The sequence below is a fragment of the Nomascus leucogenys genome, chromosome 1a (genome assembly GCF_006542625.1).
Source record: "Nomascus leucogenys isolate Asia chromosome 1a, Asia_NLE_v1, whole genome shotgun sequence".
NCBI lineage: Eukaryota > Metazoa > Chordata > Mammalia > Primates > Hylobatidae > Nomascus > Nomascus leucogenys.
The window spans coordinates 40,569,896-40,585,908 of record NC_044381.1 but is presented as its reverse complement, the minus strand read 5'-3'; the positions used below and the strand labels follow the sequence as shown (position 1 = coordinate 40,585,908).

Sequence of the window (16,013 nt, the reverse complement as noted above, 5' to 3'; positions counted from 1 at the left end):
CCTGTCCTATCCTGAGGGCTGGGCAGCCTGTCCCACTGGGGATGGTCGGCTGCTTGCAGGAATGCCGCGGGCTTCACTTCTGCTTTGCTTCTGGGGGCCTGGGAGCCCAGATGTGCTTCTATACAGCCCCAACTCAAAAGCCCTCACTCCTCTGGCCGGCTGCTCTCTGGTTTCTTCCTCAATGGGCAGCTCTGTGAGGGTCATCTTTGTACTGGAGGCACCCACTTGGTGGTGGCTGAGGGACACCTGCTGGGGCAGCCAGTGGGGTGAGGCCTTGTCCACCTTCCACATTACCCTCACCCACCTGCCCAGCCTCTCTGATGTTGCTGGGCCTCCTGGGCTCTGCCCCATGCAGACCCCACTGTGGCATCTTCCCCCTTGGGTGGGGCAGCTGACCCTGCCCTATTGTGAGGCGGCTTCACAGCCAGGAAGCCGTGTGCTCAGGCTGCCTGGCCAGGGGCACAGGCTGGGGTGGGGGCAGGGTAGCCCCAAACCAGTAGGGGTGGACAGGCCGTGGCCTACAGCTTGAGGGGGCTGGCCCTTCTTTTCCACAGCAAGGGTCGGCCCATCGGTGCCAAGACAGGACAGGCCTGTGCGTGAGGGTACACGGGTGGCTTCCATCGAGACCGGGCTGGCAGCCGCTGCAGCTAAGCTGTCCCAGCAGGTGAGGAGGGGCGAGAAGGACACATGGCAGCCAGGTCCCTGCTACCCCCACCTGGTGGGCTCAGATTCCCCAAGGCACCTGTTTTTCCACCCCATGCACAGACCCACTGAGCCAGGGGTGGTCACAGGCTTGGGGACATTTGAATAGAGAGTGCCCTATTCTTCCAGGCCCTAAATTCCCCATGTGGGGTCCGGGGGAGCTAGGAATTGACGACTGGGGCCCTGACACTGGACAGCCCTATTCGTGCCAGAGCTGGGCTGCTCTCTGGTACAACAGCAGCTTGGAGGGAGCTCCCCTTCCCCTCCCCGCATCACGCGGGGGTTTTTGAGTTGTCCTCAGTTGAGAAATGAGGTGTTCTGTCTCTACATGCTCCTAAAAATCTCATCTCCCACCTTTAGCTCCTCCCAGCTCAGAAATGGAGGGTCCTAGAGCCTCACATACCCTCCCAACCAGGCCCGACCTCATCTGGGCTCACAAGGAAGTTATTAAGATCAAAGTGAATATTCTTCCAGAACTGGGAGATGTATATGGCCGCTGAGTGGGGTGATGGGGTAGGAGTGCCATCCTACAGGCTCAACTGCTAGGTTAATTCACACTGACGGGGAGGCCAGGCAGCTTCTGTGGGTGCTGGCACCCTGTCCCCGTGCATCCTGTGCCCCCAGCGGCCCAGAGTCAGGGCTCAGGCCCCTGCTGCCCAGCCCTGCTGTGCTCAAGGGCCCCTGGCAAGGCCATGCCGGGAGCTCCCTGCTCTGTTGGCCCAAGTGGGCTGTGCATCTGAGTCTGCCCTGCATGTTTTGTTCAAAGGAGGAGCAGAAAAGCAAGAAAAAAAAGAGTGCCAAGAGGAAGCTGACTCCTAACACCACCTCCCCTTCCACCTCCACCTCCATCTCTGCCGGCACCACCTCCACCTCCACCACGCCAGCCTCTACCACCCCTGCCTCCACCACACCGGCCTCCACCACCCCGGCCTCCACCAGCACGGCCAGCAGCCAGGCCTCGCAGGAGGGCAGCTCACCAGAGCCCCCGCCTGAGTCGCATAGCAGCAGCCTGGCCGACCATGAGTACACAGCCGCTGGCGCTTTCACCGGGGCCCAGGCTGGCCGTGCCTCCCAGCCCATGGCTCCTGGGGTTTTTCTCACACAGAGGCGGCCCTCCGCATCGTCTCCAAACAACAACACCGCTGCCAAAGGTACCGTGCCTGCTGGAGGGAGCCTGCAGCCCCCCTGCCCTGCCTGCCCCCCTGGGCAGCCCCAGACATGCAGACTCGGCCCATGGTAGAGGGCAGCACATCGGGAGGGCTCCTGGGCCTCGGGTGGCAGGGTGCTGTGGTCCAAGTTGGTTGCATCTTTGTGTGAGCGTGTCCCACAGTACAGGACACGTGTGCTTTCATCCTTCTGCTCAGTGGGCGTGCTCAGCCCCTGATCTGCCTGCACTCCTGCACCCCAGCTGTGGGGCTGGCCAGCTATGGAGACTGAGTGATGCAGCATGGGGTGCTGGCAGTGGCTCCTGGCCTTGTTACTGGGGGTGCACCCACGCATCCTCATGTCCTCCTCGTAATGCCATCCCCAAGCCCATGTCCATCCTACCTGCCAGGGCCCCTTGAGGACACGGCCTCTGAGGCGGAGGCTTTGCCAGTGATCCCGGACTCCTGAGGGGTACGGAGCTCGGAGCTGGGGCTTCGTAGGCCCATTTTACAGATGGGGGACTGCAGGCTGCCCCTTAGTGTCAGCGGGACCCTCCCTGCCACTGGCATGCCACGCCCCTTGCCATCGAGCTTACCTTCCTTTTTTGTGTCCCCTCCCCGACTCCCCTAGGAAAACGTACGAAAAAGGGCATGGCGACCGCCAAGCAGAGGCTTGGGAAAATTTTGAAAATTCATCGGAACGGGAAACTACTCCTTTAAGGTTTGGAAAGCCAGGATCCTTCTGCTCCGCTCAGGACCCCCGGAGCCCCGCGAAAACATCTGCCTCCCAGGAGGGTGCCGAGCTGCCTCACCAGGGAGGGCCTTGCCTCTTCCCGGCTGCCATCTCCCCAACAAGCGTCTGTCCCTTCAGCCTGCAGAGCGATCCCAGTGTGGCCTCTTGATTTGAAAATGGACGTCTTTTCTCAAGTTGCTAAGAGTGACCTGTCCCAGAAAAGCGGCCCTGCAAGTTTGAGGACTGCTCATTCCACTTTAAGGACAGCCTCCAGGCCCCCCGAGCGTGGGTGTGATTGCAGGGCCTCTGCAGCTCTGCTGAGAGCATGAGTCCTTCAAGGAAGGTGGAGTGAGCCAATGCTCACCAGCCCCAGAGTCAGAGCTGGCCACAGGCTGGCAGCCTCCAGGGGCTTAAAAAAAGGCAAAGAACACAGAAAGAGGAGGAGCAAGTGGGATGTTTATGTCCCCACTTCTCTTCCTGAGTGATTCTCAGCCAGGTCCAGACAGTGCTCGGCAGGCGAGGAAGGATTTGCCTCGAGCTTTCTGGTTGGCAGGTGGCAGCAGGATGGTGGGTGTTCGGCCTGAATGCCCAGGAGCATTTCTCGGGGGCAGCTAAGACTGGCAGCTGGGTTGGTGTGCTAGCGGGCAGGGGAGCCATTGTGGGGTCCCCAGGAAAGGGCAAGGGCTCAGCCACATCTTGGGGTCTGGGAGGCCCAGGCTAAGCCATGTGGCAGGGACCGTCTTGCCCTGCTGGCCACACTCTAGAGAAGCACTTCTCAGCCAAGGCACCCCTACCCTGGGACTGGCAGGGCAGGGGAAGGGACAGCGGCCAGGCGGCCCAAGGACTTACGGTGGGCACTTCTCTGTTCTCCCGTGTCAGCGTATGGTGTCGCCTGCATGGGTCGTACCTGGATGGTGTGTCCACCATCGACACGGAGGGGCTGGATTTGTTTCTCAGGCAATCCTGTATTTTAATTTTAGATGTATTTCCTGAAGCATATTTTTCATAGAATGTAGCGTGTAAATAGCTTTTTAAATAACTTCTTTTTTATAAGAGTAAAAGTATCTTTAGGAATTTCTTTCTATAGAGTTCTTCATTAACATTTATACGAGTTTTTTGCTGAGTCAGATGGACAGTTGGGTTCTGATGCTTTTTCCTTCTCCTTTCCTTTTATTATTATAATTTTTTTTCTTTTAAGAACTAAGGTATTGCCTGAAAAACAAGTGATGTCTGTGCAGCCTTACACTCTGTCTTTACAGAAGCAAATAGTACACAAAAGATCTATTTCAGACACATTTTGAAGATGAATCTTCAACTTTAATACCAGCTCTTTGTTTTCCTTCTTGTATGATGAGGGGATTGGGGGATACAGTTATTTTACTAGCACCTTGTGAAGTGTTTCCGTGTTTTGTGATGCTGTAATTTATTAATGTTTGTAGCTTTTTATATTTGTACATTTCTTATGAGCTTTGTTTATATACCCATTACCTGGATGTTTTGTCCATGGGGAGAGGCAGCTTGGTGGAGGCCTTATCCACTCCCACTTGTCCTGTTTGGAGGGATGCAGTCCCTAGGGCCTGAGGCTGGGAGAGGGGGAGTCTCGCGGGGCCCCAGGCTTATTCAGAACCGGTGTTTTTAAAGTTTCCTTTACCCTGCCCTTGTTGAGCATTTATATAATCTAACCTGGACATCAAGCTGTTCTCTCTCTCTCTCTCTCTCTTTTTTTTAATTTTATTATTATTATTTTGGCAACATGTACATTTCTAACAAAGTTTATCGTGGCTATTAAAGTGTTTTATTTCCCAATTCATATTACTCTTGTATCGAGTCCATGAGGTCTAAGGCAACTTAGATCAAAGTTTTAAAAAAGTAAAAATATTTCAGGTTTTGTACAGAACCATGTCTGTGTCATTTCTGCCTCGACTGTAGTTGTTCACCCTGGCAGCGAGGGTGGTGGGGAGGCTCCAGCCACCTGCGTTCCTCCTGGAAAGCTTCGGGTTGCTCCGCCAAATCACACACAGCACCCCAAGCTGGCTGGCAGGAGTGGACAGAAGAGACCCTCGGGGGCTGCAGGGGTGGCAGCAGCCTTTGAGACTCTGGCTTTGCCAGTCCCAGCCCTGAGGATGTCCTTGGGAAGCCTCTAGGACCTTCTTCTGGACTCAAGGGTACCAGGTTTGGCTGAGTCCAGTAGGCACACACATGTGCACCCCAGCACGGATGCACACCCAGAAGCATTCAGTCCCTTGCACAGTTCTAGCCCAAGTCTGATGTGATTACAGCTAACTACCAGGAACAGCCCTTGCCTGACAGAGGCACTCAAATGGTGTGAGCCCAGGGAGGGTGCCAAGCGCAGGGGTGGGGTCGCTGCTCGTGGGGTGGGGTCGCTGCTCGTGGTGCGTGGCAGGCAGGGCTGCTGGGACACAGGTGAGGCCCAGGTCAGTCTGTTGGGGGGGGGTTGCATGTGTGGGGGCGCTGGTGACAATGTTGAGGACCATGGATAAACAGGCCATTTGGCGTTTATTGAAGAAACACGAATAACCTCAGGCCATTTGGGTAGTGCAGATGCTGAGAATCAAGGAGTGTGATGACGGCTGGACTGGCCCAAGCCCCCACACATGGGGTCTTGCCCTGGGATGGGAGCTGGGAGTGGGATAAGAAGCTGGAGACAGGAGTTTGCCCTGGGTCACCCAAGGTCACTCAGCTTGCAGGTCACTGAGCAGGGTCGGCCCTGGCTGCCGACACTCTGAGGAAGCGGGAAGCAGGTTCCCCAGTAGACCCTGAGCAGAGGGCTCTGTCGTGCTGGGTGTCTGACCCACCACTGCAAGATTCTAGGGGTTTTGTCAACCCGCAGGCCTGTGGTCATTCACTCCATGCAGTTTGTCATGTGGCACAGGAAACTAACCCAAGGCGGCCCGTGGGCAAGTCCTTTCTCGCTCTGAGCTTTGTTTCCTCCAGTCCCTGCTGGGTGCTCCGGGGGATGCTCCCACCACGCACGGTGGTCGAGCCCTCAGGAGGAACCCCTCCAGGACCTGGGGGCTCCCCAGGATGGGGCGAGGTCCCCGTGCTGCCCCCAGGTGATGCTTGGGACCCACACTGGGGCTGCCCAGGCTACCAGGCATTTTGGATGCCCCTGGGCTGTGGGCACTCCAACAGCCTGAGCCACTCCGCTGGACCCCACAAGAGCTGGGTGTCCTCTGCACACCCTCAGGCTGCCTGGGAAGCTGGCCTGTCCTTGCCAGGTCCAGCTAGAGACTGTCCTGTGGTTGCCCCAGGAGTCCCCCCACCTTCAGCCCCGCAGCCACTGGGATAAAGTGTGCAGCGCCCTTCAGGCCCGGGCTCTGGAGCTCCAACCACCCTCAGGCTGGCCGGCCCCCTGGGCCCAGCATCTGGATCTTGGTGGAGCTGTCTGGGTGCTAGTTGGGTCCACCCCCACCAAGCACTGCTGTTAGGACTTATGGGAGCTGAGCACCCTGGGGCCTGGAAAGGGCTTCTGTGGCTGCCCAGCATTTCCTGGAGCTCAGGCTCCGCCCTGTGCTGCACTCGGGCCGGCCCGGTGTCTCGAGCCCAGCCCCCACTGAGTGCCAGGCAGCCTGTGAGCCAGGTGTCATGTAAGGATCCTGCCCAGGTGTGCGGCACACAGACCTGGACATGCATCTCTGGGTGTGCGCCTGCAGCCGGGAGGCCAGGGGCCCATGTGGCCCCAAGCATGCCCCTAGCTGTGGCTCTTCCACTAACCTTGGTGTCGGTGCTGACTGCCCTATGACAGTGAAGTTGGGAGGGTGAGGTCTGGGAGGGAACTGCCGACCAGCAGCGGACTTTGTGGGTCACGCCTCTGAGATTCAGGCCTGTCTGTCCCTGCAGCCTGCCCGGCTTGGCCTGAGCAAGGTCAGTGCGCAGTGCAGTGAACACACACAAGCAAACTGCCTCCGGTCCCGCCCTCCAAAGCTCGCTGGATTCCACAGTTGTTTACTGAGTGGCTACTGTGTGTCCGGCACTGTGTGGAGAACCTGCCCCAGGCTTCACCGTGACTGACAACCTGGGGCAGGCGTTGTCATCAGCCAGTTCTGCCCAGGAGTCCACCGAGGCTCGGAAGAGGCAGCTGCTGCTCACCATGGAGCGGGACCCACACCTGCCGCCTGGACCACAGGACCACAGGACCACAGGACAGCGTGTGCGGGAGACATGCTTCCAGGTGGGAAGGGCAGGTCTGCAGAGGCCCCTGGAGCTGACCATAGAAAGTGATGTTTCTAGCAACATGAGCAGAGGTAGAGGCAGGACGCCAGACCCTGGGGTTGTCAGACATGGGCCCTGTGAGCTGAACAGAAAGGAGAGTCTGCAGCGGCTCGGAGCAGGGCCCTGGGGCCACCCTCACAGTGGAGGGATGCGGCAGCCCCTTGGGGGGCCCCGCAGTTCGGGAGCAGGTAGAGTGGGCTCTCCAGGACTACAGCCTGCTGCTGGTGGGCCAGAGGCAAGGGACTCTCCCCTGCCCCTGCCATGTGCCCATCATCTATCTCTATGCCTGGTGGAGAGCTCAGAAACTGGACCAGATCAGTCTATTCTGCAGGGCCCTGCCTATGTATGTGCCCAGGTCCTTTGGCCCTGGCTGGACCCAGAGCCGGTCCCTGAACCTGCAGTTGGCAAAACAGGGTTCAATTTGCGAACCTTTGGGGCCATACCCAGGGTAACCACCAGGGGGCAGGGCAGGGCCGGGAACAAGGAGGACAATTGTGTGAGGTTATTTAGTGCCTGGGGCTGGGGTGGGTGCTGGGACTTAAGGGCTAATGGCAGGCGTGATGGTAACTATGGGCCAAAAATAAAATAAAAAAAAATACAAGCATGCTGTTAGTGCTGGGAAGGAAGGCGACAGTAAAAATCAGCTCAGCTTAGTTGTTGATGCACATGTGCTGTGTTACCTTGTTCATGCTTCACAGTCGCCCCCCGAGGGAGATCTCCTGAGCGTCTCTATTTTACTGATGAAGAAACTGACGCACAGAGTCTCTCAGCTGCTAGAGCAGGAATTTATGTCCAAGCAGGTCAGCTCCAGGGCCTTTGGGCTTATAAGTGAGACGTGCAGAGAGACGTTCTGCAGCCAGCAGCCAGGAGGCAGCTTGCAAGGCCTGCGGAAGGAGGGCTGTGGGTGTGGGGCAAGGCGCGGTGCAGGAGCAAAGGCCCTGAGGTGGATGGCTGCAGCGAGGGCCTGAGCCAGTGGAAGGGCAGGGCGTAGCTCAGAGCTCATCTAAGGGGCACCAGTGCTGTCTCCAAGGTGGCTCTCTCTTTACGGGCTGTAAAGAGGCCCACCCCTTTCCCCTAGATAGGCAGGTCTCTTTCCCCTGCCTGCCCCAGCCTAGCCTGAGCTCTGTGCCCATCCCAGACTCTGCACAGCCCTGGGCAAGGAGCCTGATTTGTGGATGGTGACACTGAAGCAGGTCTTGTCGAGGACATATGGCTGCCAAGCGCCCTTCTTGTTCGCAGTATCAAGAGGCTGGAGGGTGGTGTGGAAGGGAGAGTTGGGAGGGCTTACGGTACAGGGTTAAAAAAAGAGGCAGAAATGTTGCTGATTTTAAAATCCAAGCTGTGTTCCAGTCTTCATGAAAATAGTCTCCTTAATAATAATTCCCAGTGATGATGGTGACATAAGTACTCAGACGGAAGGTCTCAGACATCAGGGTCCAATACCACTGGTCTTGTCCAGTGACTCTGTGGCCAGTGTGGTCACAGTTCCTGAGCACCTACTGTGTGCTATGCAGGGCACTACAAGCTTTCCCCTGGCTGGCTGACCACTTAGCACGCTCCCTAAGCCCCGGCCCATGGAGGGAACAGGGCTGGGTCGTGGGCTGGGCAGGCTTAGACAGTCTGGCCTGGGGGGCCTTTGAGCACAGCCTTGAAAGCCTGAGAGAAGAGTGTGAGCAGAGGGGACAGCCTGTGCCAAGGCCCTCGGGCAGGAGCCAGCTTGCTGAGGAAGAGCCAGGAGGCAGTTAGGTGAGGAGAGGGCGCTGAGAGCCAGCAGGCCCAGGGTTAGAGGGAGGCTTCATCCCCTCAAGCCCTTGGCAGGTCCTTGTCCAGCCTGGCTGTGTGGCCTTGGGGGACAGCCTCAGCCTCCTCATCTCCAGGGTGGGGGTGACGGCGCTGACCCCACATAGAGTTGCTCCAGGGCCCACGCCTCCCTGTGTGCCCCCCACTTCCCAACAGCCCCTTGTGGAGCACTCTTCCACCCTTCTGCAGGCCCTGCTCAGAGGGTCTTGCTCACTGTGTGACCTTGGGCAGGTCGCTTTCCTTCTCTGGGCCTCTTTTTCCCTCTGCCTTGCTCACGGCAAGGCTGCCTCCACCTGGAGGGACAGGGGAGGTTCCCACTGGAGCTGAGGCAGGGGAGAGGTGTCCCCACCCAGGCTTTGACTTCTGCCCTCTGGGCCTTATCGAGAGTGGTGATGGCCTGCAGCGCTGCCTTGGGCGACCAGGCCTGGCCCTAGAGCTTCCATGGGTGGACCTGGCACTGAAGCACAGTAGGAGGTGCAGGGGAAACCATGTCCTGGACCTCAAGGCATATGTGCTGGGCAGGCCTGTACCGATGCTTAAACACTTACTCATTTCCAGTTTTGGGTTCTTTCTCATATTTTGGAGTAAATTTTTTTTTTTTGGCCGCAACTTAAAGTTTTTGTCTGCAGAGCCCTGTGGCCAGAGTGACTGGCTGTGGTGACTGGGGTGCAAGGTGGGGTGCCCTCAGGGGCCCAGCTGGGCTGTGGATGCCTGACGGATGCCCCCCGGCAAGCCCCAGCCGCCCCACTGAGCCACCCATTGCCCTTGAAGCCTCTTCCAGGCCGAGTCCCACTGCTGCCTCATCCAAACAACCCCAGCGATGCCACCTCGGTAGAAAAATGATGCTGTTCCATTAACATCTGACACGGATTTGCAGGCCCCAAACAGACGAGCGAGCTGTAAACACCCGGTGCTGGCTGGGCCCTCGCCCGGCCTCCAAGTAGGATCCTTGTCATTAATCGTCCTCCCGCCGGCCCGGCTGGGCCCTGGGCCCCACCGTCCAGCCAGTGCTGTTCCAAAATCGGAATCCTTCTCGTCCCCTGCAAACTGCATTTACCAAACAATGGAAGCGCCTGCTTTGCAGGCAGGAGCAGAAAGAGAGGGTGCACCCCACTTCTGGTGCTGATGTGGGTGGTGGAGGTCCTGGTGCTGCCTTTGCCCACTGTGTGACCTGGGGCCTTGACTTCCTGCCTGTAAAACACAGCAATACCCCTGGTTTCCTGGGGGTCTTGTGAGAATGAGAATCGAGGGCCTGGTGTGCCACGATTCCACCTGCCTGGTGTGCTCTTGGGGACAAGTCTCTCAGACTGCCTGGTTGGGAAGGGTGGGCTGCCAAAGGGGCCGGCAGCTCCACGGAGCCCTCTTGTCAGCACATCCCGGCTGGGAGCAGCCCACTGCGGTGCTGCGTGATTTGTGCTCACTGTGGCTGATTTAATAAGTGTGTGAGGCCACCTCCATGTTGTTACCTGTGTCTTTTTACCCAGAAGAGGAAGGATTTTGTTCATGTGTTGTCTAGAATCAGGAGTACCACGTGTGTACACCAAGATGAGGTTTTGTCCGCTTGTCAGAGGGAACTCTTACATAAATGTGCAGTGACCCACGTATTTGGTAGAGGAAGCTTTGGTCTGGGACATGCCCAGGAGTACATTTGTATTTCCTTCCTTCCGTCTTGGGCTCCTTTCTGTTAGAGTTTAGGAAAACTACATGTCTGTGCCTCCAGGGGGCCATCGGCATCTCTGCTCTGCTCCCTGGGCTGGCAGGGCCCCCAGTGGGGACAATCATCTTACCTTCCAGTGCCATCAGGATTACAGAGGTAAGCCACCTTAGCTCAGTGTCAGATGTTTACTGGGATTATTATCATTGCTCAAAAAAGCCATTTATTTCACCTTTAAATCTGGGGAAAAAGACCAGTCCTGTTTCCTTATTATTTACTTTTTAAACCACGCAGCTCTGCTCCACTGGGATGTATTGTAATTCGCTGCAGAGCACTGGGATCGCCCTGATATATTCCCCGTTGGTATCCAGGTATTTGTGGCACATAAATATACAGAAATTGCTTTCCCTGTGGATGGGTTTTTCCCGGTGTAAAAGTTTAATCAATGTCTGGACTCTGTTCGTGCAGGGTTTCCAGGTGCAATGCTGGAATATGTCCCCAATCTACCAGATCCTTATTGTTCTCCTTGGATTGATGAGCTGCAAACCCACGAAGCAAACCTGAAGGCTGTTGATGACCTCAGGCCGCATCCACTCTCCCTGCTCAGGGAGGAGGGGGTGCGATCTCCTGGTCAAACCCTCCCTCTTCCCCCAGCGCAATGCAGACACTCTCTGGGCTTAGCTCTCCACTTCACTCTGGGTGGGGTATGGGGTGGGGGGGCATGCAATCTCCCAGGACCCTCTACACCAGCCCTGCCCTGTCTAGGTCTCCTGATTCCCTTCTTTATTGCCCCAAATTCAGCTTTGAGACAGCATTTCCTCTGGTCACTTTCTAGCTCAACCACCATCTGTGGCTCTTCACTGTTACGGGATCCTGACACTCTGTGTCCTCCATTCTTTTATACTACAACTCTCACAGCCCCAGCAGGGCATCCTTTGGGCAGTCATCAGGCCTCCCCAGGCCCATTTCACCCGTGAGGATGGTCTCCATTTGACCTCATGTTAGCTGGCGCTGGGGCCACAGTGGTGAGCCAGCTGTGGTCTTCCCCTTGGGGAGCCCCAGCTCCTGGGCAGGTAAGGGCCTCAGTGGTCAGTGGGTAGCAATGTGAACAGAATGGCCAGGAACCCTGGAGGAGAAAAGGATTGGAGATCAAGGTAAGGAGGGGCACACAGGGAATTTTAGAAGAGGAAGTGCCAGAATGGAGTCTGACAAGAAGAGACTGTGATTCCAGGTGGGGAAAGAGAGTGTCAGAGGAAGGGGCTCCAGGCAGAGGTACCCATGAGTGCACAGTAGGGTCCAGAGTGAGAGCAGGGAAGGACAGGGGGCAGGTCTGGAGGCCGGCCAGGCTGCTGGAGAAGTGCGACGTGTATGGATGGGGCAGGGGCTGGGCCCCAGGCTGCGCAGGGTCCCGGGGCAGGTGGGGATGGAGGAAGGAGCTGCATTGAGCTTGGCCCTGCAGATGTGGATTAGGACACACAATGTATCTGAGTGGCCCTTCTGGGGTCTGCGGTTATCGCTGTTTCCTCCTCCGAGACCCCTGTGATTCATGGCCTGAGGGTGCACAGGCAGGCAGTCAGGGGCATGGTCAGGTAGCAGGGGGGTGGGTCTGGCCACTTCTACCACAGTGGGCTTGGCTGGCCTAACCAGGCAGGCCAGGGGCTCCTGGAAGTCTAGATGGCAGAGGGCAAGGCTTGGGATTGCCCAACCACAGCCCATGCCAGACAAGTGGCCTCTGGCCCTCCATCCCATACTCCTCTGAGGGTGCCCCTGTCTTCCTGGGTGCTCAGCCCAAACTTGGCTAGACTCTTTGAATTGGAAGCTGCCTTCCTGGGCCAGCCTTAGGGGTGGGGCCTGGAGAAAAGATTTCCCCTCTGGCCTCAGTCTTAGCTCTGGGTCCGAGGCCATAGACCAAACCAAAGAGAAGTGGGAACACAGCTCTGGGGCTGTCAGCTATTGTCTATGGCCCCCATCCCCTGGCAGTACAGTAGGCAACTGAGGCCAAGTGACACCAAATGACATGGGTGTTCTCATGGCCCATCCAAAAGCAATCATACTTCAGGTTTGTGGGAGAGACAGATCCTCCCCCACTAGGAAGCCCTGTGGAAGTCCAGGTAATGAGAGCATTGAGATTTGAACAGGATGCTTCAGGGTGGATTACTGAGTTAGAAGCTCCTTCGAGAAGCAGAAGTGGGAACAGATGGTAAGGGTTGAGGGACCAAGAAGAAGGGAGGTGGTTAACAAGTCCTGAGCTGGGGCCAAGGCCAGAGTCATGAAGAGGACAGCACAGATTTGAGAGCCACCTGTCCTCCTATAAATCCTGGGAAGCTTGGAGAAAATGCCTGGCTAAGAGAAATGAAACCAACTGAGGAACAGATCTCCCATTCCCCAGAGCAGGACCATCCAGTAGAGCACTCTGCAGTGACAGAAATGTTCATATCGTGCTATCGAGCACTTGAAATGTGACCAGTGTGACTGAGTTATGAATTTAATTTTTTTCTCTTTTTTCAAAATTGAGTAGATCTGTGGAACAAAATTTTAAATTTTATTTAATTTTAAATTAATCACGTGAAAAATCAAAGAAACAGAAAATAGAAAAGCAAAAGAGAAAATCAATGAAACAAAAAATGGGCTCTTTGAAAAGATCCATAACATTGATAAACCTCTAGCTGGAAAGATTAAGAAAAAAATGTAGAAGGCACAAATTACTATTATCACAAACAGAAGAGTGGCCATTACTACAGATCCTGCAGGCATTAAAAGAATAACAAGTGAGTATTAGGATCAAGCTTATACAGATAAGTTTGATGAATTAGATGGAAAAATTCCTTGAAAAGCACAAGTAACCAAAACTGATGCAAAAATAAATAGAAAATCTGATTAGCTCTCTGCATATTAAAATTGAATTCATAATTAAATGTCTTCCAACATTTTATAAAGATATGGCATATAAACTCTTTCAGAAAATAGAGGATGAGGTAAAACCTCTCATTTTACAAGGCCAGCATTACCCTGGTATCAAAATTATAGACATTAAAAATAAATTACAAAGAAAACTATACACTTATATTTCTTATGTATGCAGTCACAGATTCTCCACAAAATACTAGAAAACGAAATCCAACAATATATACAAAGGATAATACATCATGTTGAAGTGATGTTTATCTCAAATCAATCAGTGTAACCACACTAAGAGAATAAAGAAGGAAACCATATGACTAAAAATCACTCAATAAAACTGAATACCCGTTCAAGACAAAAGTTTCCAGAAATGTAGAAGCAGAAGGGAACGTCCTCAGCCTGATAAAGGGCATCGATGCATACTTTATGGTAAGGAGACTGAACACTTTCCCCCAAGAACAGAATTGAAGTAAGAATATCCACTCTTAGCACTTCTATTCAGCTTTGTACTTAGCCAGTGTAATAAGGCAAGAAAAATAAATTATAAAATACATTTTAGATGGCACTCACAGATGGCATTATTATATTTGTAGAAATTCCTCAGGAATCTAGTAAAGAGCTACTGGGACTGTTTTGAGCAAAGACGTGGCGCATGAATCAGTTTTGTGTGTAATGGCCAAAGGAGGAGGCAAAGAGAAAAAGCAATAAGACTGGAAAGATTGGCAAAAGCCAGTTTATCAAGGTTATAGAATACAAGTTCAATACTAAAAAGTCAATTGTATTTCTATATGCTGGCAATGAACAAATGGAAAATGGAATTATAAAGCAACACTTTTTACAATAGCATAATAAAGATGAAATATTTCGGGATGAATTTAACAAAAATATTTGCAAAGCCTATACCCTAAAAACTACCAAAACTGCTGAGAGAAACTAAAGAAGGCTTTAAATGGAGAGATAAAGTGTGTTTACGAATTGGAAGAGTCACTATTTTTAAGATTTTATTTCTCCCAAACCAATCTATTCATTTATTGCAATTTCAATCTTGGCAATATTTTTGATAGAAATTGAAAGAAATTGACATAGAAATACGAAGGACCTAGAACATCCAACACAAATAATTTTCCAAAAGAACAAACTTGGAGGACTACACTGGTTGATGTCAAGAGTCAATATAAAGTTATAAAGACTTCTTATTAGCTGGGTAAATAAAACAGTGTAGTAGATAAAGAAAAATGCAGCTGAATGGAATATTCAGAAATTAATTCACATGCATATGGTTAATTGAGTTTTAACAAAGGTACGAGGGCATCTCAATATGGAAAAGGAATGTCTGTTCAACAAATGGTGCTGGAAAACTAGACATCTGCCTAGGGGCAAAAAAGTGAACCTTTACTCTTAACTCATGCCATACACAAAAATTAAGGCCAAAGGGATTCAAGGCCTAAACTTAAATGTTAAAGCAAAACATTTTCTAGAAGAAAACATAGGAGAAGTCTTAATAAACTTGTATAGGCAAAGGCTTCTTAGACTGAACACAAAAAGAACAAAACATAAAATAAAAAAATTGACAAGTTGGACTTCAAAATACATTTTTTTTAAGTTTCTAATAAAAAAATTAAAGGGTAAGCCACAGGAAAGCTATAAACCTACAGATAGAAGAAGCTAAATGAATTTCAAATAGGATAAACCTAAAGAAATTCACACCAACCAAGACACATTACATTTAAACTTATGAAAATTACAAAGACAATGTCTTTTTGAAAAAAGTCTGAGAAATGGCACATTACTTACAAAGGAGCACCAATTCAAATAACAGTGGCTTCTTCATCTGAAACCATGGAGTTCAGAAGGAAGTGGTGCAACAGTTTTCAAGTGAAAGAAAAGAGCTGTCAACCCCAAATCCTATATTTAGTGAAACTATCTTTCATGAATGAAGAAGAAATAAAGACATTCTCAGATGATCAAACACTAAGATAACTTTTTGCTAATACACCCACTCTTAGAAAAATAACAAAGAAGAAAATAATAACAAGAATACTGGGACCTTTAGAAAGGAAAGAACAACAACAGAATAGATAAAAATTAAAAAGGCAAAAATAGAAGTAAATGAAATAGTTAAAAATAGAAGTAAATTCTTCAAAAGAGTTTCTTTCATCATATTTTGTGGTTGAAACAAAAGTAATAATACCCTCAGATATGGTGTTCAATATATGTAGAGGAAATAATTAGGAACATTATATTTTGAAAGTTGAGACTATAAATGAAGTCGAAGTGGAAGTAAGATTTCTAGAAAGTACTCAGATTGGTAAAACATCTGCACCACTAGATTGCAAATAAATAATGTATGTACATGGTAATATCTAGAACAATCACTAAGTACACTATACAGAGCTATATTATTAAAAATCATTAAAAATAAATCAGAATGGAACTCTCAAAAATGTTCACATAACACACAGAAAGGCAAAAAAAAAAAACAAAAAAGAAATAGAGGAATAAAAAGCCAAAAGGAACAAATAGAAAATAATAATAAAGTAACAGACTTAAGCCCTAACATGTCAATAATTGCTATAAATTTAAATGGTCTAAGTACATCAATTAAAAGGCAGAGACTGGCAGTGTGAATAAAACATGCTTCAACCATAGGCTGTCATCAAAAGACTCACTTCAAACATAATTATATAGCTAAGTGAAAGTAAAAGAATGGAGAGATATGCATTGCAAGCATTAATTTAAGAGAAAAGAATAAGTGGCTACAATTATATCACATAAAGTAGAATTTAGAAAAAAGATAATATCTGGGAACAAAGAGGGACGTAATGATAGAAGCATCATTTGATCC

The 16,013-nt window shown here is 51.6% G+C and overlaps 1 protein-coding gene across 1 annotated transcript in view; it reads left to right on the top strand.

The window, feature by feature from the left end:
* Positions 1–4,477, top strand: part of PHF2 (PHD finger protein 2) — a 97,475-nt gene extending 92,998 nt beyond the window's left edge. Inside the window, exons 20-22 of the mRNA XM_030801879.1 lie at positions 555–664; positions 1,469–1,853; positions 2,479–4,477. Coding sequence (XP_030657739.1) covers positions 555–664; positions 1,469–1,853; positions 2,479–2,567 — 584 coding nt within the window. The 3' untranslated portion in view covers positions 2,568–4,477. The remainder of the gene's footprint in view (positions 1–554; positions 665–1,468; positions 1,854–2,478) is intronic.
* The last annotated feature ends 11,536 nt before the right edge of the window (positions 4,478–16,013 follow it).